Below are 22,331 nucleotides of genomic sequence, written 5' to 3' on the forward strand. Positions count from 1 at the left end.
AAGCACAAGGTGACATATTCCTCGATGTTCACATAATTAGGCGCTCGTATTATTGTGTCCAACGTCACTCCAGTTATTTTCTGTGTCAAATGTAATCTGAACACAGTCTTGTCATTGTTAATTCATCAACAGGTGATTACCTGAATCTGTAATCGTCACAAATGTTTTCAACAGTGGCTGCTTACTCTGAAACAAACGTGGACACACTGGACCATGACCCTCTCACTGTACTGTGCACTCTAGTGCGGGAAAGATGAGCTTCAAAAAATGTTGTTAAATGTGTGACCCAGTTTCAAACATGTACTCACCTGCATTGGTTCATGCCATCCTGCATTTAAATATGAGCAAAGTCTTTTTTTTTTGCAACTGCAGTCGATAATGAATGAACCCTTGTTAAATATGATATCAGCTCAAAAGACATTATTTTATACAATCGAATGTGAATGGAAAGTAAACCAGAGTTAAACTATTCATGGGTCTGCTGTCAGGGTGACTCAGACAAAAGTTCTTCACTGTGGTAAATGGTCTGTATTTGTATAGCGCCTTTCTAGTTATTTCAGCTACTCAAGGAGCTTTTACATGACACCCATTCACACATCATTCATACAGGAGGAATGTAATTTGTAATCTTTCATACTCATTCACACACTGAAGATATGCTTCAGGAGCAAGTTGGGGTTCAGTGTCTTGTCCAAGGACACTGCCGCCCTATGCTTGCTGAATAGTTGTGGTTTACTATTCAACAGCCTCAGTTACCTTAATGATTGATTAAAGACTCTTTTGATATGCCTTTTGTGTTGTAAAGCTCCTTTAACCCATATTAGAGACCAATAGAGTTTTTGCATAAAATTGAAGGGCTCAAAATGCACTCTTATTTGTTTCTTCATATTACTAATGGAGGAATGTGTAAGAGGTTTCTCAGAGTGACAAACTAAGGTATGATTATCGCTCCATTTTGCAGTTCCCCTTGGCTTTGCTGAGTGCTTTCAGCTCACTGTTTTTGGTGTTTTGGGGTTCACTTTACTGTGTTGCTTCAGCCTCAACACTGTCATCAACCTTCCTTCTAGGCATACCAGGGGGTTGTTTCTTTTTAGCAAAGAAGCTCTGATAAGCCCACTGCACACAACCTCCTCAGCACCACAGAGCACACAGACAAAGTTAGTGTCTAGCTGGTGAACATAGTGCTAGATGGAAACTAAATCAAGTGAGTAAATACTGGACCTATATTCATCAGATGGCCAGAAACACGACTTCAAATGAACGATAATGTTGCTCCATGTCTGCTGGATGTGTAAATAGTCAACCATTTGCAGGTTAGACATCACAAATTTATTACATAGGCCAGACCAGCATCGTGTCATAAAGCGCCAAGGCAGCAATGCACTTTCACTACCTTTATGTATTCTTTATTTATTGGGATCCCCATTAGCTGCTGCTGTGGTAGCAGCTACTCTTCCTGGGGTCCTAACACACACACACACACACACACACACACACACACACACACACACACACACACAAAAAACACATAAAACAAGACAAACCTCAATCGGAACATGTTAAAAACAAGTACAAGGCAAGTAAAAACATAATGAGAGAAAGTACTGAGGGTCGAGATCAGTCAAGATTTTGTGATTTTGTGAATCTTTCACGTGTGTGAAGCTTATAGGATACATGAATGTTCACTTTCTGTACGGTAAATAGCTGAATGACGCTGGTGACAGTCACAGGCCGGTGGCTAGCTAGCTCGAGGGGGCGGCTGGTGGGGCTCAGTCACACAGTGTAGCACCTAGCCTAACACTTAGACTAATGATACCTGGTGACTGGATCAAATATGTATAAATGCTCAGATGAATATTTGGCCAGTGTGCTTGGTCACTTTGTTTTAATACAAAACCAATTCAAATAAACGTGTCAAAACTGTAAAGCAAATGCACGTCAAATTGCAGTGACATCTATAGAATCTGTAGATTCTCTATCCCCCAAAATGGGACACGGTCATGGTGTTTTGTGCAGCAGCAGTGTGTTTCGCTCTGATCCAACCTAATATGTGTTGTGCTTACCGCCTGCAAGACTGCATACAAGTGGACATTAAAATCAATGAATGCAGGTTTAAGGAAAGGTTTTTTTTTAAAAAAAACAAATATTGCAGCAGCACACCATAAATGGATCACTCTTGTAAATGTGGAGCAAATATGTAACCAGGAAATCTTCTGTCTGCACTCTTGGGTCAGAGGAAAGGCTCTTTGAAGCTAACTGAGTGACCTTGTTTGATATTCTTGAGGAAAATGAGCTGACTCGAACATTCTGCTGTCTTCTTCGTTTCTCAGATTCTGGCTATGTATTGATCTCATGCAGATATCTGTGAACCAGCTGCTTTAATGTGGTTCGATTCTAAACTTGGCCAAGTCCCCTCGATGTTCAGAGTGCCTGAGGCTGATCAATATTTAATCTGTGTCTGTGGTGGGATTCTCCTTCTGACTGTTGTCATGTTCTTGAGTTGAATTGTAGCTAGTTTCCGCTAAACTTCCTCACCAGATTGCAGCTAAGACCTTTACAAGTACCCACTGGTACTTTTCTGTAGCTATGCATATCTTAAAAGGAGAAGCATTTGAGATGAACACTATAATAACACATCTTGTATGATATCGTGAAGAGCACATTATTTGCATTAACATCAAAAAATGATAGGAACATCCATCAAGGAAAATGTAATCATGTATAAGCCAACAATATAAAAGGAAAACTGTCTCAGGGGGGGTTGTGCATCAGCTGTTGTAACTATTAACCAGGTTGCCTTTCGTTTTCATTGCATTTGCCCAAATGGTCGTGGTGACAACAGTCCATTGTGTCTTTTATTTATTGTGTGTTTACTGTTTTCTTCTTCCTTATGCCATTCACTGTGACTACCTCCTGTGAACTGAACGGCCTCTTGGGGATATTAAAGACTCTGCTCTGGCATTGTCCCGCTGTCCTCAAAAGTCCCTCTTAGTGTGAAGTTAAAATTGCTGCCAGCAACAAGCTGTCAGGGTTTTCCTTCTGGTCCCTTAAAGTGCCAATATGGTGCACACCAAGATGGTAAAAGACAGATTAGGATTGTGTTTCGGGCTGCAAAGTTATGTGTAGTTAGAATACGCACTGCAGTCTATGTAGTGGTATGTCAAGTAAAATACAGCCACACATCACATTGTAGAGCAGAGGGAGGAGGAGCTTACCCAGAGTTCCACAGGTGTTTGTATGGACCTGTTTCACCTTTGGATTAAAAGATTTTCTTTCATTAGAGGGGCAATCAGTTTTAACCTTCATCGTCATCTCAGCGAAGGCCAGAGTAGCAAACTGAAGGTGTGGAGTTTGAAAGACAGACAAAAAAAGTGCTTTTGGATCCTCACCTATACTAGGGACTAAAGGTCAGAATATCTTGACTTCTTCTTATCAAGTGGCGTATTAAATTGCTGGAGTAGCCCTTTAAGGACACGCCTTGAGATTGCTGTGATGCAGTGGCATGCATTTTCCCAAAGTGCGCTCAGTCAAATAGATCCACAAGGCCCTTTTGAATTTCACTGAACGTAGAGATTTGATTTGGACGTATACATGGGAATACTTCATGTCAAACTTTTGGCAGGCTTTTTCTCAATGATTTGTTCCACCTGTGAGTGTCATTGTGTGTGACAGATGAAATGAGCTCACCATGGACACCAAGTCTGTAAAAATGATTTTGAAGGCAGGGAGTACTTTCAAGGGTGAACAACTCATAAAGTGAACTGCCTGTGTTTACTGCTGCTGCCTCCGAGTAATAAAATAAACCCTTTTTTATTTCTTTACAATACAACTAAGCTCTGATGCCTTAGGATGAAATGAGGACCCCAGTGGGCTCTGAAATGGAAATATGAGAGGTTACAAATGCGATAAGAGAGACATACGGCAGCCATTTGAAATTGATGGATGCCTTCAGGCTACATAGGGCTCTGTCTGTATTGATATGTTCAGTGTTTCTATTGAGGCTGTGAATCATGTAGCAAATCAACAATGAGTTTATTCAATATGGGGGATGCATGAGAGGACAGGAGTGGACATGTGCTTTGGTCTTTCTGTGTATGAGAGGGAAGAGACCTCTCCTATAGTTTGGATTGTGTTTGGTGAAGTCAAGTGAGGTAACGTCTATAGGTAGGGCCACATTAGGATATTATGTCAGTTCAATATTGTATCCAGTGTGGATGATAAATAAAAGTGAGCAGAATAATCCCTTTCTCTAAACAGTGTATGAGAGTGGCGCTGCAGCTGGCAGTCTCATACTGCAATATTCTACAAAAAAGGTGGTGGCTCATTACTATATTAATAACGTCTTAGTTTCCAAACACAGTGCATCACTGTTTCTTCTGCCCAACCAGGTAAATAAGCAGGGTGACGCTGAGCAAACTCTAGACTGCAAGTCTGCCAGAGCTGGCCAGAAGATTACATTTGTAGTATCACATTTTCAACCCTACAAGGAGACTTTTGCAACTGAAGACCACAAAAATTAACTTCATTTAAAATTCAAAGATAATGCGTATCTGTGCCTTGTGAAGCTTAGCAGCTTCGAAATGCGCTGCTGAATGTTGTTGCATGCACTAGAGCTGCAACTCTCCATTGATTAATTGAAGTAATTGAATGAGCAGTTATTTTGTTAATCCAATAACCATTATTTTTGTTCTACATTTTAGCAAATTAAAGATGTCTGACTGTTGGACACATACCATGACACCTTGGGCGCTGATGGACAGTTTTCACTGATGTGTCATAGACTAAATAAATAGTTGTAAGATTAATCAGTGATTAAAACAATTGTAAGCTGTAGCAGTAATGAGACTTATAGTACTGATCACTGCCCTCAACAAAACGGTGCATTTGTTAAGTATTCAAGTAAATCAGTAATACTGAAAATCACTGACCCTCTAATTTTGTTCTGGCATGCATTTCAGGTGCAAATGTCTCTATGTGCAATCATTGTGACGTGATAACCTCTGTCAACCATTTGCACTGATTAAAGTGCCAGCTGTTACACAATATTTAATATTTGACTTTCGGTCATCTGAAAATGTCCAGTTTTTTCTCTAATGTGCTGTGAACGTTATGCTGATTCTACACAGCTGCCCTTGACAACCACAGCCTTTTAAGCATCCTACTTTAGAGCGATTATCATTCGATAAAATAAAAGTTCTTAAATCCCCAGAGGGGAAATGCACATCGTACAGCGGCATTAGAAACAGTCTAAAGAGGTAGACAGCAGATAAGATAAGAGATTTTCACAGGTGATATAGCAGTGTATTCACAGATCTCAGCTAAAATCACAACATACATAACACCTTAACCATAATGGAAGAGTATCAGTGAAATAAGAGAGTCCATAAACACATATGAGTGCAGGATGTTGTTTGTCGATAGATCTATTCGCTGCCCCTGTACACACACGGACGCAACTGCACTCACATCACAGGAGAGAAGGTGTGAAAGCAGGAAGGGGAGTGCAGACATTTTCCACACTGCAGTAGTTGCCCTCAAGGCTCCACAACATAATGAGACAGTAATCCGGTCTTCCTTAAAACCCTGGTGACCTCCTTTAACGTGACAGGTCACACTGTCAGCCCAGCACAGTACGCTGGGGCAGTAAACTGACGCTGAACAAGAGATGAGCTGTATGTATCACTGTATTTCTTGACAATAGAGGCTTTGAAGTTGAGCTTTTTCTTCATTCACTTCAATGAAAACCGAAAAACAAAGTGTCTATTGTGGCACACAGGGCTGCCCTCATAAAGATTTTCAAGTGACGTTTACTTTTCCAAGCCACAATTAAAAACACAGCTGGAAATTTGTACCTCTTTTACACCTTAGAGAAAGGTGTGCCTAAAACCACACCCAGCAGTGATGTCACGTTGTACTGACACACCCTGAAGTACACTTCTACATCACTACAGCACGGTGAGAAGTGAATCCACTGGAGATCAGCAACAGTAAGATGTTCATAAAAAATGTTGCTATGCTATGACAGTTTTCATGCCAACATGTAAAGGCACTGCCTGGCTGACCTTTTAGTCTGAATTGCAAATAAAGGGCCTATTCGCACAAATATTAGCCAATGTTGTACATGCAAAGCAATGCACTATTATTGCCTTGATATTGCCAGTGTAAATGCAAATATACAGCACACAAGCATGCGCACAGAGAGGGTAATGAGTAAGAGAGACATTACATAAATAGTGAACTACGGACATGAAGCATCACATATGGGACAATGCAGGGATAAACATGCAGCTCTGAGGCCCAGTCTAATAACACAGACACACAGCCTGAGGATACGCTGGCATAAGTCATCACAGCTAACTAACAACTTGCTGTATGTATAGTGCAGTCTGCTGTACTTTTATAAGATGTTTGTTTCACATCCCTCTTGGGATTTACTGATAAAATGAAGGCGCTGATTAATGCTGGCATTAAATTCAAACACCCAGTCAGCACCACGTCGTCTGCCTCCACCCCAGACTAGTACATCCTGTAACACCAACCTCGCTGATAAAGAAAAAATGACAAAAAAACGGAGAACATCACACTCCGAAACTGATAAGGCCAGCAAGGTCACCAAAAGTTTGCCTCAGCCGTAAAACTTTTCTGTTTGCTGCAGCATTTTGTGTATTCATATCTTGTACTGCACGGTTTCTGCACTAGCATTTTTACTGTAGTTTGATTTGACTTTTTCTATTTTAGCTTATTTTTATCTTCTATTTAATTGTGTGTGTCTCATGTAAAGCACTTGGCTTTGCCTTGTTGTTGAAAGGTGCTACACAAATATCCCGCCTGCCTGAAAACACATTATTAAAGACTTACCATACTTGACTGTACCATCTTCTGTCTCACGGGCAGGATTTACACACACTTTGGCATCAAGTGTTGCTACATAAAGGACAAGAAAAATAATTGTGGAAAGCTGATACATCTGGTGTTTGTAACAAACCCTGGAAACACTCAGGCAGGGAGAGAGGGACTTAATTCAATTTAATTATGCGCAGTGTATCCCAGGTTGCCACCCATTCAGAGATGTGATTTTTGTCAGTGGCTCTGTGACAGGGCTCTTTATTGTTAAGCCTAACTCTGTTCAGCTTGTCTTGGCTCGGCTGGCTTCACTCTGTCAATTTTCAACACTTTTGCTGGCTGCCACTCTCACCCATTATACAGATTCCCTGTCACGCCAAGATTTAGGGGTGCCCCGCCTGACACTCGCCAACGCCCTCACTCACAAACACACAGCAAGCTCTCTTTGTTTATTGTTGCCTCATTAGCTAATTAGCCATCCACTCAGTCATTGTGGGCACACACACGTCTTGGCTGTCACTCGGTAATTGCTGGAATATGTTGAGACAACATCTAATTTGGACAAGGGTCACCGGGGAGATGCAGGCTGAGACCTTTTCGGTTCTGGCTGAGATGAGACACTGATGGATGACGGAGTCTGGAGGTTTTGTGATGCTGTGGCGGTGGCAACCTTCACACAACTGAAGCTGAAGCTTCTGAGCGTGGGTAATTTGAAGCCACTGCGTTTAGATTTTTTTTTTTTGTAATTGTGGCATCTTTCTAATTCATTTGACAGCCTGTGATTCTGTTGACAGAAAAATGACACGACCCTGATGAAGATTGGTGCGATCTTAGCTCATTATCCCAGAGTGGTACATCGCTGTCGGAGGCCTTTTTCAGCAGCACCACTGGGGGCACCAACGGAGGTTTTCTTATTTAACACAAAATGGCTTTAAGTTGGAAGGTCTCAAGGTATAAGTGTGTTTTCAATATGTTTATTTTACAAGAGAGAATCTGCTCCAGGTGTACCCGTGGAACAATTTCAAAAAGGAAAAAGGGGATGTATTTTCGACTGCATACAGTATGTCAGGGTTCTCTGATTGGAAGAATCTACTTCTGATATGTAAAGGTTCATAATTTAGCTCTACTCATGCAGTTAGTTGTGGGTTAAATTACAAATAAGAAGCTTGCACTCAGTATCATAAAAAATAAAAGGAGAACACTTTACTTTAAGTCCCCCTATTCAGCATTTAGAAGTACATGGACATTTATCAATAGAGTCAATCAATGAAATCAATAATAACATAAAATAAAGAGCTGTTTATATTATTACACCTGTGCTATAACACATTCTAACATAACCTGCTTTTACACCAGCTGTACTAATGGGTGTCCACAGAAGGAGTTGATCCGTAGAAATGACAAATACATTAATAATGTTTACAGATATCTGCTTACTATAGTGGGTATATAGATGTTATAGTGGGTAATAAACCATGTGTTAGATGTTGATGTGTGGCTTTTGAATAATAAATGGGGGACTTAAAGTTAGAGCTGAAAAAATGAATTGATCGTTTAGTTAATTCGACAGAAAATTAATTAGCTATTTTAAAAACTGAATAATTGTTTTAATTTCCAAGCAAAATCCTAAAAATCAGGTTCCAGCTGCTTAAACGAGAATGTTTGCTGTTTTTCTCTGTTATATATCATTGTAAATTGACTCTTTGTTTTGGACTGTTGATTGAACAAAAGACCTTTGAAGACTTCGCCTTCAGCTCTGGGAAGCAGACGTTTTGATAATGAAAATAACTGTTAGTTGCAGGCCTACTTAGAGTATTAAAATTATTTGGATCAATCCAGTGTTGGCAGAGGCAGAGTAGAAAATTAAGTTGTATTTAAAGGATGGGCCTGTAGCTCAGCAAGTTAAAGATTTCTGCCATGCTGGATTGTAAATGATCATGTCATATCAGGATGTGACAAGTAGGGAGTCCATGCAACAGGTTTTACATAAAAGGGTAATTTATTAAAACAAGTCAAAGAAAACCAAAAGACAGTGATGCAGGGTGGATGACGGCTGCAGGAAGGGAGAGAGCGAGCGATCACACAGACCAGTTTTTATAGCTTAGGTGAGTTTAATCAGCTGATGACCCACAGTGGGAGGGGCGTCACACATTTGTAAAGCATATTAAGATGTCTGTGAAGAACACTGGCAGAGTAGGAAAGGGGGTTTCTACTGTTACAAGTACGACGACCGGTGATCTTGTCATTAGTCTTATTACATCACGACTACTGTTCCTCGGTTTGGTCTGATGACTCCATAATTTAGATTAACAGACAAACAGCTAAGAACAAATCAGCTGGTAGTAACAGACACTTTTGTCTCAGAACAAAATATGTGATGTTGCATATCTGTAACAACACTATGGTTAAGGTTTGGTGTAGTTTAGTCACGAAGATACTTGGTTTGGATTAAGATATGTTTACTCTGTTATGGTTAGGGAAACAGGTAAGGTTTGTGAATGTGAAACATTTGACTGCGGTAAGAAACAGGAAACGAACAGTGTCCTTTCGTGTTAAAATGCACTGTTTTTTTCTATAATAATGTCACCTGAATGAAACTTTAAAATGCTGTGATTCAAAAACACTGGTTACTTTTTGCCTGTGAATGCATTTCAGGAAAACATAAAGAATTCATTTTTATTCCCGTAAATAACATTTCCTGGTTCAAAGTCCCTCCTAATCTAATGATTGTACATAGATAGAATGCAGCAGGTCAATCCCACTTAAGTGGAAAACCCAGTAAACAACAGTAGCAAATGGTAAATAATCAGATAGTTGTATTTATTTATAGATGTCCTTTAGTGAAGATACAGGACTTAGGAATGTTATATTACTTGCCTGTAAAGTATTTCACTTCTTGAGCTGTTTGTTGTTTTGTTTTTTATTGTTTTGGTATTTTTTTTACTCATTTTCTTTCAGTTCATAAATGCTCTGTATCTGTATAGCAGCTTTCTATGTTTTTCGACTATTCAAAGCGCTTTTACATCACAACCTCATTCACCCATTCACACATCGTTCATACAGGAGGAATCTAAGGGCTCAGTGTCTTGCCCAAGAACACTTCGACATGCTGACTTAGAGGAGCTCAGAGGGATCGAACCACCGACCTTCTGATTGACGACGGCCCACTCTACCTCTGAGCCACAGCCGCTTCATCTGCGTTATACGTTGTGATATGGTGAAGTGGTGGTACGGTGTGTTGCCATGTGGTTTTCTCTTTCTTAACGTGGTGTGTGGACCCCAGGGAGAAAAGCCTTACCTGCCTCCTATGCCAAAGAGGAGACGTGCCATCATGGGATCGTGCTGTAATACTCATTCCTGTTAAAGATGGGTGGCTTGTTGTTTAGCGTAAACCTCTTGATGACGCCTAATGAATGCGGGAGAGACAAAACAAAAGCACAGTCAACACAATCAAAGTTCACTGAGTTAATAATGTGTTCATTACGTTCAGCGTGTCATGACTTAATCAGGATTTCTTGAGGGATTCTGTGCCGCATGAACAATGTTGGAAATAATTGCCATAATAGCGTTGATTAGATTACAGACATTAATATGTGTGGGAGAACATTTGGAGTATGTTTTATTGAACTGCTGCGTTGATTGAGTCTTCGTTAAGGATGTAAACAATAGAATTTAAATGTGTCACTTCCTCCCACCATCGCTCTATTTGTACTTACGATGTGATGTCATTTTTTAATTATTCTCTACCTCACCTGTTACTCTTTCCCTTCACTTTTACACCTCTAACTCTACGATCTCTCATTGTTTTGTTTCTCCCTCCTCTGCTTATCCTTCCCTTTGTCTCTCCTTCTATCCTTCTTCCAGGTTGTAATGGCGGTGTGTACCAGAGGAAGCTGTACCGCGACCTGATGGTAAACTACAATCGGCTGGAAAGACCCGTCCAAAACGACTCTGCACCCATCGTAGTGGAACTGGGCCTCACGCTGCTACAAATCATCGACGTGGTGAGTGTGTGTGTTTACCTGTCTGTGTAAGGTGTAGAATGTGTTTCAAGACAAACAGAGAAGTGAGGGTGTGTGTGTGTGTGTGTGTGAATTTTGTTTTGGAAGTTGTGTGAGAAAAAGTTAGTAGTTGAACATTGTTTGTCAAACTTTCTGTATTTTGGATGTTTTTCAGGATTTTTAGTTTATGTTAAAGCTGTTCCATCAGATTTATCCACAGTGACTGTGGAGCATACTAATGCACAAACCTTGCAGTTACTGCACTTCCTCCTCCTCTGAACTTAACACTGTTATTCCACCAGTGGCAGCACCCAACCAAGTGAGAATATTTGCCTTTGAAGGAGCGAGTTCTTTGTTTCTCACCTCGATCCTTTTTAATTTAGTGGCACTACAGGCTCTTAGGCTTTCATTTTATTCAAGCAACATCTATAGTGGTGGATGGCTAGCTTATCTTAAATTAGCTTAGCTTTTCTTATCTTATCTTATCTTAGTTTAGCGTAATGACTAAAGGGTTGAAATATCAAGTGGAAGCTTTACAGGAGGTTAGAGTTGGACTAGCTTTGAACTACCGCGGAAGTGATCCTTAGCAGTTTTATTTCAGACTGCAGCAGAAATGCAGAGCATGATCAGGTGATTCAGTCAAAAAAAAAGAAAAAAGTCTAAAAGCAGTGGATTTATGTTATGCAGGCAGGGAGGAAGAGACAGCAAAAAGGCAAAGCAACAGGTTAGTTTGTGCATCAGCAAATTGATCTATATTTTATTTTATTTTTATATACACTGTTGCCCATAAAGTTGGAAGAAAATGTTTTTTACCTCTTCTCATGAAATGATTGTGACAATGTGATTTATTCTTGATAAATAAAGTGTATATCTTCTCAACTTTATTGATCAAACCCTTCCAAACATATCACAGTGAAACTTAAACCACAATTAACCTTTGCAAACTGTGTATTCAGGCTTTAACAAAATTATTCCAACTTTATGGGCAACAGTGTGTATATATATATATATAAATATTTTTATATCGATATTTTATTTTTCATAATATACTGTTACGTTTTAGATATTGCAATACATTTGGCAACGACATCAGTGCTGTTTGACTTTGAAAGCAGTGTACGTGGTTTGGCAGGGGCATATTTAAGTTGTGATGTCGGGCTGTTTTGGTCTGGTCTTGTTTTGATTGGCCGCTGGGCTGGTTTTGTCACACGGGCTTAACACACCTTTGGACTCCCAAAACCCAACCAAGAAATGTACGGTTGCCTAACTCCCTGTTCAAGCACAACATGGTGTTTTTACACTTTCATTTTTGTACGAATTAAAATTAGATGAATGTTACCTAGTGAGCTTTAGAAGGGGTCGGCACAAAAAAGGCATTTACAAACGGATGCACAAAAACATACCCGGAAACCCCATTTAGCGCAGTGTGGCCACAATCCTCCCTTTCTCTGTCGCTCTTCACTCTTTTTCATGTCAAACGCCTTTAAATCGACTCCTCTGTGGTTTGGGCAGATTTTCTGTCACATCTCATTTTATTATTTGTTCTATGTTTGTCCTTCATTGTGCGTTTCCTCAATTCCCCAACGCATGCACCTATCCTCTGTCAAACCCACACATAACGTCCTGCCTGCTAGCCCTACCACACAGCCGGAGCGCTCATCCAAAAAACCCAAGCCGACACACCGTCACATCCCTGAGCCAGCCCTGTCACAAGCCGTGTATGTCTTCTCATGATAACTACATGGTGGTAAGAGCTGCATGCTTGGCTGTAATATAGAATTTTCATTCTATTATTAATATGGCCAAGTCTCCTGCAGCACATATGAAACAACATTTGAACGTATTGGTGGAGCTTTCAAGCAACAGACTGGAGACACAGCGTCAACAGGCGAGGCAATCTCCAGAGGGAACATATGGCACTTCGCAAACACAATGTGACGAGACCATTTAGTGCGCTTTTTGAAGGACAATTTCATTTAAAAAGTTATTAATTTGACATTGATTGAAAACCGCCAACTGATACGCTCTGCTTAAATGGCTGTCGTGTCATTTTTTGAATATATTCAATATGTTTCATCCACTGTAGATGTGTGCGTGTGTTAGTTGTTAACTACACTGTTAGCTGACTTGCTACATAATGGATAAACTGGCAATACCAAGTGAATTAATGTTTACTGGGCAGTTGTAAATAATGCAAGGCTGGTTGTGAGTGTGTGTGTGCGTGTGTGTGTGTGTAATGTGGCCTTTGATTCCTCCATCTGCTCCTGGGTCTCTAACCAGGGAACTGGGGCAGGTTGATGCTCACAGACTGGGTTCATCACCATGAATAATGACAGATCCACAGACTGGCACAGGACTGGTCACCATCCATTATGGGAAGGGACGCATGTGCTTTATGTAGCTTGCAAAGAAATATAGCTAGTTACGTCTCAGTCACGTAAAAACATTTACATTTTCCTCAATTTTCACTCAAAAGTCATATTTCACAAAGAGCTGATGAAATGCAGGAAAAGCAGCTCCTGTTTTGGAAAAAGAAAGCAATTTGAGCTGTAATTATTCCTGAATTGGGGAATGCTGGACAGGATTAAAATCCCTGAGCAGCGCATGTAATGTTAAAATCACCCCACCTCCTTCAGAGAAATATATCCAAACCCGAATGTTGCTTAACCCTTTGAGGGTCTTCAGCACTTTCTAGTGTGTTATGATTTTTATTTTTAGCATATTTTATCAGTTTTTCATGCATATTGCTTATAATTTTGCAAGATGGTGAATTTTTCAGAGTTCTCAATTTTTTTCATGTATTTTTTGTGTATTTTAGACCATAAAATGATGCGCATCATGACAAAAACATGGCAATTTAAGGGTTAATTTTTTAAAAAACTAATTAAAATTTGATATGTATGATTAGGGCTGATGCTGGTCTAAAAAACTATTTAAAAAAAATTTAAAAAAAAGAAAGATTTTTAACATTTTTATGGCTTGTTTTTATGCATACACATTTATGTGTGTAAGGATCTTTAACGTGATTATTTCTGAGGACCTTCAAGGGGTTAAGTCAGTGCAAGAAAACAAACAAGCAAGTAAAGGATCTGAATGCATAAACCTGTATCATACGCATTAACAATAACATGTAAGTCGAGAAAGAAAGAGAGAAGGAATGAAAGAGACAATCAAAGAAACAAACACACCTGCAAAAGCTACACTGCACGTCGAGAGCTGTTAAGTGTGATAAGTGTTGTGTTGCTCTGTCGCGTAACAATTCACCCGGTCGGAAACATTCCGTTCAATAAATGCTGCTTTGCACAATGTGTTGCAGTTTACCGCTTGTGAGAGAAGAAAGTGAATGTAGAGAGACACTTCTGATTGTGCTCCCGCTAAACCAGGCTGTGTTTCATCCTTTCTTTTGTGGTGCAGCAGAAATTCATCCGCAGCTGTTGACCCACTCAAACACGAGGGCACCCCGTTCATCCGTCACATCACAGCGCCCTGTTAAAGATCTGCTTTTCAGGAAATGTATAAAAATCGAAGTTGAAGCCAAGTGCATGGAGTACAATAGAGGATTTTGAGATGTAATTTGTGATTTCAGGATTTATTATCTTCACTGTTGATTCAGTATCCTTGAAACATTGATCCTCTCATCTGGATTGAGAGGAAAGCTGTAAGAAGCTCTCCTGCTGGGGATGAAAGTGGATAAATTCCACAGATGAAAAACCATTTCTGAAACCATATACATGGAGATAACAACAGAGCACCAATTCCCATATATGCTGTATATGACAACATGTTTTGTCCCTGGCAATATGATGTCAGATGACAATATAGTTTAGGAGCTTTCACTGACCCTAAGTGTCCATCAATCCCTTCCCAGCCTGTCTAAAACCAATCAGAGCAGATTTATGAGGAGATTACAGTGTATGAGTGTGACACGGCTGATACTGCCTATTGCAGCTGAGCGAAAATCCCACCAAACACCACAAAGAAGAGGTCAGACACAAGATAGAGCGAAAAACACATCAACATCGAAACCAAAGCCCAATCTCCATGGCTGCAAGCTTGTTGGGGCACACACGCCTAAGGGACAGAAAGATGTTGCTTTGTGAAGCACACAATGGGGAGGCTGTTCTATTTCAGCAGCGGAGAAAGGAGGCTGCTTAAGAGGGCCAGATCAGAAAGGACAGGTGGAGATAAGATTGGAGCGCAGAGGGAGTTGGGGAGGAGGTGAGGAGGCGGGGATGAGAGAGGGGAGCGCCGATTGTGTGAGAATCGATTTTCGCTACAGAAGATGCAAGAGGCTAGAAGGCTTTGCTCAGCTTGTCGTTGATGACAGAGTTTAGGCAGCGTTTTAAGTTGATCATGGAGGTACTATGATCAGCTAAAAGGACTGTCGGAGTACTTTCAAGCATACTGGAAATAGCCGTTTAATATCCTGACAATTATGTGGCCGCAAAAGCAATATTCATATAAGTTGTGGTGATCCCAAACCTGATTTCTGTTGCATCACTGTCCATGTCAAAAAGTCCTCTTTAGAGGAGGAGGGAAACCTGAGGGAGAGAGATGCAAAAGGCTACACGTCATGACATTTCCCGTCTTCATCAGTGGAAATGACGAAAAGCCAATCAATCAAGCTGGATTTCTCAGTTCCTTAAATTGGGCATAAAATGTGTCTGGAGCAACAATTATTCAAGCCTGCAAACACTTCTCAAAGTTTTGTAAAAAGTCAGAAAATTCACATCCCCCTTGTGGTTTCAGACCATTCAATGGCCAGTAGTGATAACATGCTAACAAGCGTAGCAAGGTGCCTCAGAGGTACCACTGGATAAGCGCTGGATGTAAACAGCTTTAGCTTGTTTCCAAGAAATCCGGACAGGATACCTTTAACTGGGTCCCATTTCAACCCTTTTCAGGTTTGCCACGTTTCTAGGAGCTCATCTTCACTCCTTTCCTACGAGGCACAGACAGAGCTGTGCTCCTACGACCACACTTACTGAACATAAGAAATCTGAGCAACACTGGGAAATCACCCAGATCTTTTAGTCTTTGAAAGACGCGGGTTAAGCGTTAAGGGTATGACTACCACGATTTAACAGTTTTAATCCGTGCTTTTACAAAAATGAAATGACCCACATGTATGCAAAGGTGACTAATAGTTTGTGACTGATTGTCAGATGAGATAAAATTATTTTTCCTTTATGCACTTGTTTGTATTTGCAAGCATATTCATCCTCATCTGTCCAGCTCATTTACATAAACGAGTGGACTAAGAATATTATGCATCTCAGTATAACACAATACTGTTCAACAGCACCACGAGGCACAGCCTCCACCGTGACCGTAGAGCTGAATCAACACCTCTGTAAAAGCGTATGAACAAACACAGAACACTAAAACGTTCATGAAAGTGGGATTTATGGCTGGGGGTACCTAATAAACTGGCAGAGGCGATGAGCGCTGGTGATGGTTTCCAGTCTTCACTCGCATTGCCTTTGTTTCAACAAGCTGTTGTAAAATCACTTCAATAGAGATGAATCCATCGTGGTTTTAAAACTGCGGAGGGCAAATAAAAAAATAAGAGTTAACAAGTGTGATATGGAGTCTAAAAAGTATTATTTTGTGGCTCAAGAAAGAATTACCATGCATAAGCTATCTGATAAACACTGTGACGACTTAATCGCACCTTTTCTCTTCTTCTGGTTTTGCAAGTTTTTGCAAGTTAGGGCCCTTCGCTCCGGAGTAAAAGGGCTGCTGTGCGAAAGCTGTAATGTAGTTACCTTGGGCACCGTTAATAGCAAATCTAAGCACACTTTTCTGTGGCTGTCTCTCAACATGAGAACAAGTTTCATTTTTCAGGTTCCACCTCTGGAATTGTGTCCTGAGAGAGAAAAGAAAAATGTGGATGAAACAAGCAAGAACAGCATGAAACTGTGTGATAAGAAAGAAAACCACACAGTGCATTAGGTCTGCTGGGATGAGAAATAGAAAGAAATAAAGTGAGCAAATTGATTTCATGATTTGATTTTACCACAGTAACATTAAAGGAAAAGTTTTCAAAGGCCTGAACCGACAGTGGTATTCCAGCTTCAGTCATGGGTAGAAGATAATGTGATAAATTACTTAAGCTACTCCATGAAAGCAAAAAGAAAAAGGACAAATCCATGAAGAAACAGCGGACAGAAGACGCTGCTGGTAGCTGCTACCACTGTCAAGCAGTTTGCACATGTTTTCAGGGGTAAGAGGGAGGTAATACGTCAGACACACAGTGCAGCAGCGTGTAAAAACTTGTCGCTGTCATGTAGGCTTCCACAAAACAGACTCGAAAGGAAATCCTCTGCTTTTTTTTTCCCTCTTCTTCCTTGTGCCTCCACTTCTGACCTCCACTATCTTTTCCCTAACCGTTGTCTCGTGAATTATCTCAGCCCCTGTTCATTCTGCTTCCCTCCCTGCCAATCCACCCCCCCATCCCCCCATTCTCCTCTCTCTGACCGTTTGACCATGAACTGAAATTCCTGAAATATCATAAAATGCAGCTGGAGCCACTGAGTCTGCGTCTTTCTGTTTTTCATGACGTTGATGGAAATCGATGTAAACTCATCTCTTTGTTGAAGAGCCTCATCCTTTCTGCTCAGTGTCACTGTCTGTTTTCTGTGGAAATAGTTGTTTGTCCTATTTTATTTGACTTTCTTTTTTTTTTCTCCTTTTAGTTATGGTTTCAGCATTGTTTAAAATGGCATTACACAAGTGCGTCATTGTCATTCAGTGAGCGCACCAGCTCTGAGTCATCTGGGCTGCAGTTTGACTTCATTGCCGATCTGGCTCATAATCTCACGTCGTGTTTACCAGACATGCAGTATTTTTTTTTTTTTTATTATTTCCTCTCACCCTGCAGAATAATTTCATTCACTATCTGTTTATAACCGTCGACGCGCTGCTGATTACTCTCTCTCTCTCTCTCCTCCTCTTCCCCTCCAGGATGAAAAGAACCAAGTGTTGATCACAAATGCCTGGCTGCAGCTGGTATGTGTCCTCTCCAAGCACTTTCTGTGTGATCACTGGGCGATAATTGTCAGTTAATATATTTTTGGAAAGAGTATGATGTTGTGTCCCATGGGGTCTGCCATTCATATTTTCAAAGTGCTCACATCTAACTGCGTTTGAAGGCACAGAACCAGGTATGATTTGAGCTGCAACCAATAACCTTTTGTTTGTTTTAAACAGAAACAGTTTCTGCAACTAAAAAGTACATTCCAGTGATTCTCCAGGGCCTCGTGTGACACTATAAAATACAAGCCTGAAATCTATGGCAGACAGTAGTGTCAACTGGCTTCAGTGTATTTTTTTCCTACGAGATAAAAACACAGTAACATTAGGTCCTGTCAAAATGATATTTTGTGGGTTATTTTTTCTTTTATGATATTTAATAATAGCCTGATACAATATTGATTGTCAGCATTTAGCTATATCACAGGAAGATGAGGATGAAAATATCCTATTAAGCCAGAAAAGTTTTCAAAAGATTTCTCAGCTTTGCACTGGGTTACTTTCTTTCGCCTTTTGAAGCCTTTGTATTTTACATTTGCTTTACTTATGTTGTCAGTTACTTACCCAGTTACTGTTGTTACGTCTGTAAGCTTTCTATTGTAGCACAATGATAACAAGACAGATTGGCTACTGTGACTTGATTTCACACAGAGGAAGACAAAAGCAGGCTTTATATTTCTACCCAGCAACCATTGATTTTGTTGTCTCGTTCCCGTCACATGAGAAAAGGCATTTAGGACGAGGACTAACTGCTGTGTTTGGCAGATGGGATCTTGGTAACATTGGCTGAGGTGGAGTGTCAACTTCCAAACTAAAGTTCTATAAAGAGCTGAACAGAGCTGCTAACATTCACCAGCCCAGCGAGGACAGAGGCATGATGGGATTAATACTACTGCACATATTCAGCGGGCCCTAGAACCTAACCCGGAAGCTAGAAACTTTTTGGGGGAATACAGCGGGCGAACAATTCTTATTGGACTGAATAGGCGTCAGTATCCAGGCCTTATAATACATCCATGAATTCCATCTAAGCATGAAGAAATCACTGAGCTCAGCTGAAGCACATCCATCCCTTTATGCAAAGTTGAAAATGAGAACAAGAAATAGGCATTACAATGCTCAGGAAAGTGTTAGGTAGGTACAACAGCCTCATTATCACAGCAGCCCCATTCGGAACAGCCCATTAAGGATGTCACAGCCTCCACTCAGTCGGGCTGAGTTGGCCGCTGACTGGCTTACAAGTTATGAATGAATCAATTATTCAGGAAGAACCTCTTTAATACTGGCATCCACTTTGGTGTAATGGCTTAAGGGGGCTTTGCAGATGCAGCAGATTTTGAAGGAGACTTGAGAAGTACATTAATGCTCACAGTCAGATGGAAAAGACACAGGTTCACCTCCGCTGCATCGTGGAGGATTTTAGGATTACAGGTTTATCAGGCAATGAATGTCCCACATCTGGATGGACTGGATTTATGGGGTGAGAATCGTAATGGGCTTAAGTTTTCTAAGAACTGGGTGTTACTTTAATGTTCTACTCTAGAGCCAGCTCTTATGGCTTTTGGAAGAGTTCCCTCTAAAGGGTCAGTTCACCCAAGTGATCAAAAGACTGTTTCGCCACCATTGTTTAATTGTCTGTCTTGGACGTTTCTGACTCCATCTAAATACAATGTAGGTGAATGGAATTCTGTTTAAAAAAAATCAGCAGTCATTTGCATTGCTATAAGACTCTCTCTGGTAAGATATGTTACTGATTCAGTGCTCGGAGAGGCACAGATTAAATTCAGTCCACCTCCATTGTTTCAGAGAGAAGGCAGAAATGTCAGAGACAGACAATGAAATCCAAAACTATTCAGGATGGCTTAAAATCCAGTGGTGACCTAAATACAAGTGTCAGAATTTTTTTCATCTTTTTTGTTAGAATTCACATGTTGTTTTTTATCATTGTACCTGAAGTAATCAATTATATGCAAGTTATTATCCAAGTATCTGTTTATACTGTATACTGGCTGTGAAGGAGGCTCTGGAGTGGCAGCAGCTTTGTTGAGGCTCTCCTACAGAGGGGATACACAGAAGGTCATTACAAATAATACAAATCAAGCACTGCTAAATATTTTATAATCTGCTCAACCCCTTTAGTGTTGCTTCTCTTGGATGTGTGACATATATATGTACCGTATATTTGTGTACTACACCCTAAAAGGTATCATCCTCAGTCTACATTCAGAGACGGAATTTCACACCCTCTTAATAAGAACCTCGTTGTCTCAAATTAGTGACGCTTTCTTAAATTTCTGTTATGTAACTCCAAACCTATTCTTAGACAGCTGTTACCTTACGTAGCCCAGTGTCCTCTTCATCTGTTCCTGACACGCTACAAAGTTACCGAGCTGTAATTTGTTCTGTTGGCTGTTAATTGTGCTTTCCCAGCCAACGAACATGAAAAGAAGGCTCTCTAGCACCAAAGCACCAAGGCCCACAGATGACAAGAGTAGTGATTAAGTCATTAACTGCGTGAGTGGAGACATATGTCAGCAGGCACACTTTAAATAGATGCCATCTCTTTAAAATGGTTCAAATCAGACACTTCCGTATGTGGGAATTATTAAAGTCACATATGTGCACAAACAGATCTGCACGTTCATGGAGACACGCTACCGTGCGCGTACATAAACAGTCCTAAGAGCACATTCATGCAAACACAAAACGCACATTGCACACTATCTGTGTGCATATGTTCACGCATTCACACAGAAGTACACACATGTACATATAGGCACAAACAGATGTGCCCGGTGTACTGTGGCCACATAAGTAAAGGGAGTGTGTTTGCTCCATGGAGAATGTGCCCTATGGCAACGACATCTGAATGCTTCCATCTACAGTATATGTGACTTCTATACTTATACAAAGACAAACACACACACAGAAGGACGCAACAGAACAAACACACTTTTCACAAATCACTGTGCTTACATGCCAAACACTAATATGTATGCCACTCCACAGATCACTCTGTATTGTAAGTCATGAAAAGAGGCACAGAAGCAACACACTCAAGCTTTGTGCTTTTGAACACTTTGATGCTGGGCTCAGTCGGCCCCTAGCTGAATATGGACCCAGGCTCAAAAGGGACTGAAGGGGTCAGTGCCAACAACTGTTGGCTTGGCAAGGTTTCACTGCCAGGCTTCATTATGAGAGACAAAACACAAGAACCAACAGTTGTTAGAGTATTAGCCTGGGTAAGGGGACAGGGTTTGACTCCTGATGGTTTAAGGCAGATTGTAATCGTAAAGAAAGTCCTGACACACTTTGGTTCTTCGGTGCCGTTGTGTGCCAGGATACGTTTTTATATTTTGGGAGCGATGCTATGACACACGGATGACATATGCAGCATACATGGCATTGCACCAACACCATTTAAGCTGTGAAACATGAGTTGCTGTCAGATTGCTTTCATGCTGCCTTGCCAAAATATAATCAACAACAAGAACAAAAAGAACAAATTGGCTTGCTTTGCTAGGATTTAAACCAAAAACAGACTACAGTGAGCCTTAAACTTGGCAGTCATCTCTAATTTAGTTCTACCTGTGTTTATTTCTTACCTTTTGTTTAATTCGCTCACCTAACTTTTATTATCATGTGTCCTGTCCTTGTTTTTATGCCTCATTGTCTGCTTTTTATATTGACAATCTATCTTTAATCTAACTATTTTTTTGCAGTATTGGACTGACATTTACCTGTCATGGAACCCAGAGAGCTATCCAGGGGTCCAAAACCTGCGCTTCCCTTCCAACCTGGTGTGGGTCCCAGATATCCTCCTCTACAACAGGTAGGACATGCTCCTCTCCTCTCCTCTCCTCTCCCATCAAATACTACCCCAATCGGTGCATTCTTTCACCTGCTACTTGTGAGCTGATTTTAAAATGTTATTGATTAAACCTGCTTTTATACACATGAAGCTAGATCACAGGTACGAGCTGGAGCAGTAAAAACACATTCAAGGCCACAAATAAACGGTAAATTGATTATATTGTTAGATTTGGTTAAGAAAAACCCGAGACAAACCCGTACATCTGCATGAATATTGCTGGAAGTCATTAATCAATCAATCAATCAATCAATCTTTATTTATATAGCGCCAATTCACAACAGCGTTATCTCAAGACGCTTTACATAAAGAGCAGGTCTAGACCAAACTCTTTAATTAGAGAGAGACCCAACGATTCAGGAATTCAAAATTAAGGATTCAAGAATTCCCACATGAGCAGCATCAGATATTATAGCAGCAGCAATATAAGCAGCTGATCGCCACGCTGCTGGTGACGCATAAATTAAACAGTTAACGCATTAGTTCTGTGCTCATTGAACTAAAGCTGTGCTTCATCAGTAATACAGAAAGCTTGCGGGCTAGTTCAGAAAATTATATGAAATATCATATAAGGTCACATC

The 22,331-nt window shown here is 40.5% G+C and overlaps 1 protein-coding gene across 1 annotated transcript in view; it reads left to right on the forward strand.

The window, feature by feature from the left end:
• Window positions 1–7,466: 7,466 nt before the first annotated feature.
• LOC139222583 (neuronal acetylcholine receptor subunit alpha-7-like) overlaps window positions 7,467–22,331 on the forward strand; it is a 30,102-nt gene continuing 15,237 nt past the window's right edge. The window contains exons 1-4 of the mRNA XM_070854382.1: window positions 7,467–7,548; window positions 10,708–10,847; window positions 17,811–17,855; window positions 21,602–21,711. Coding sequence (XP_070710483.1) covers window positions 7,467–7,548; window positions 10,708–10,847; window positions 17,811–17,855; window positions 21,602–21,711 — 377 coding nt within the window. The remainder of the gene's footprint in view (window positions 7,549–10,707; window positions 10,848–17,810; window positions 17,856–21,601; window positions 21,712–22,331) is intronic.

Source organism: Pempheris klunzingeri, chromosome 3 (genome assembly GCF_042242105.1).
Source record: "Pempheris klunzingeri isolate RE-2024b chromosome 3, fPemKlu1.hap1, whole genome shotgun sequence".
NCBI lineage: Eukaryota > Metazoa > Chordata > Actinopteri > Acropomatiformes > Pempheridae > Pempheris > Pempheris klunzingeri.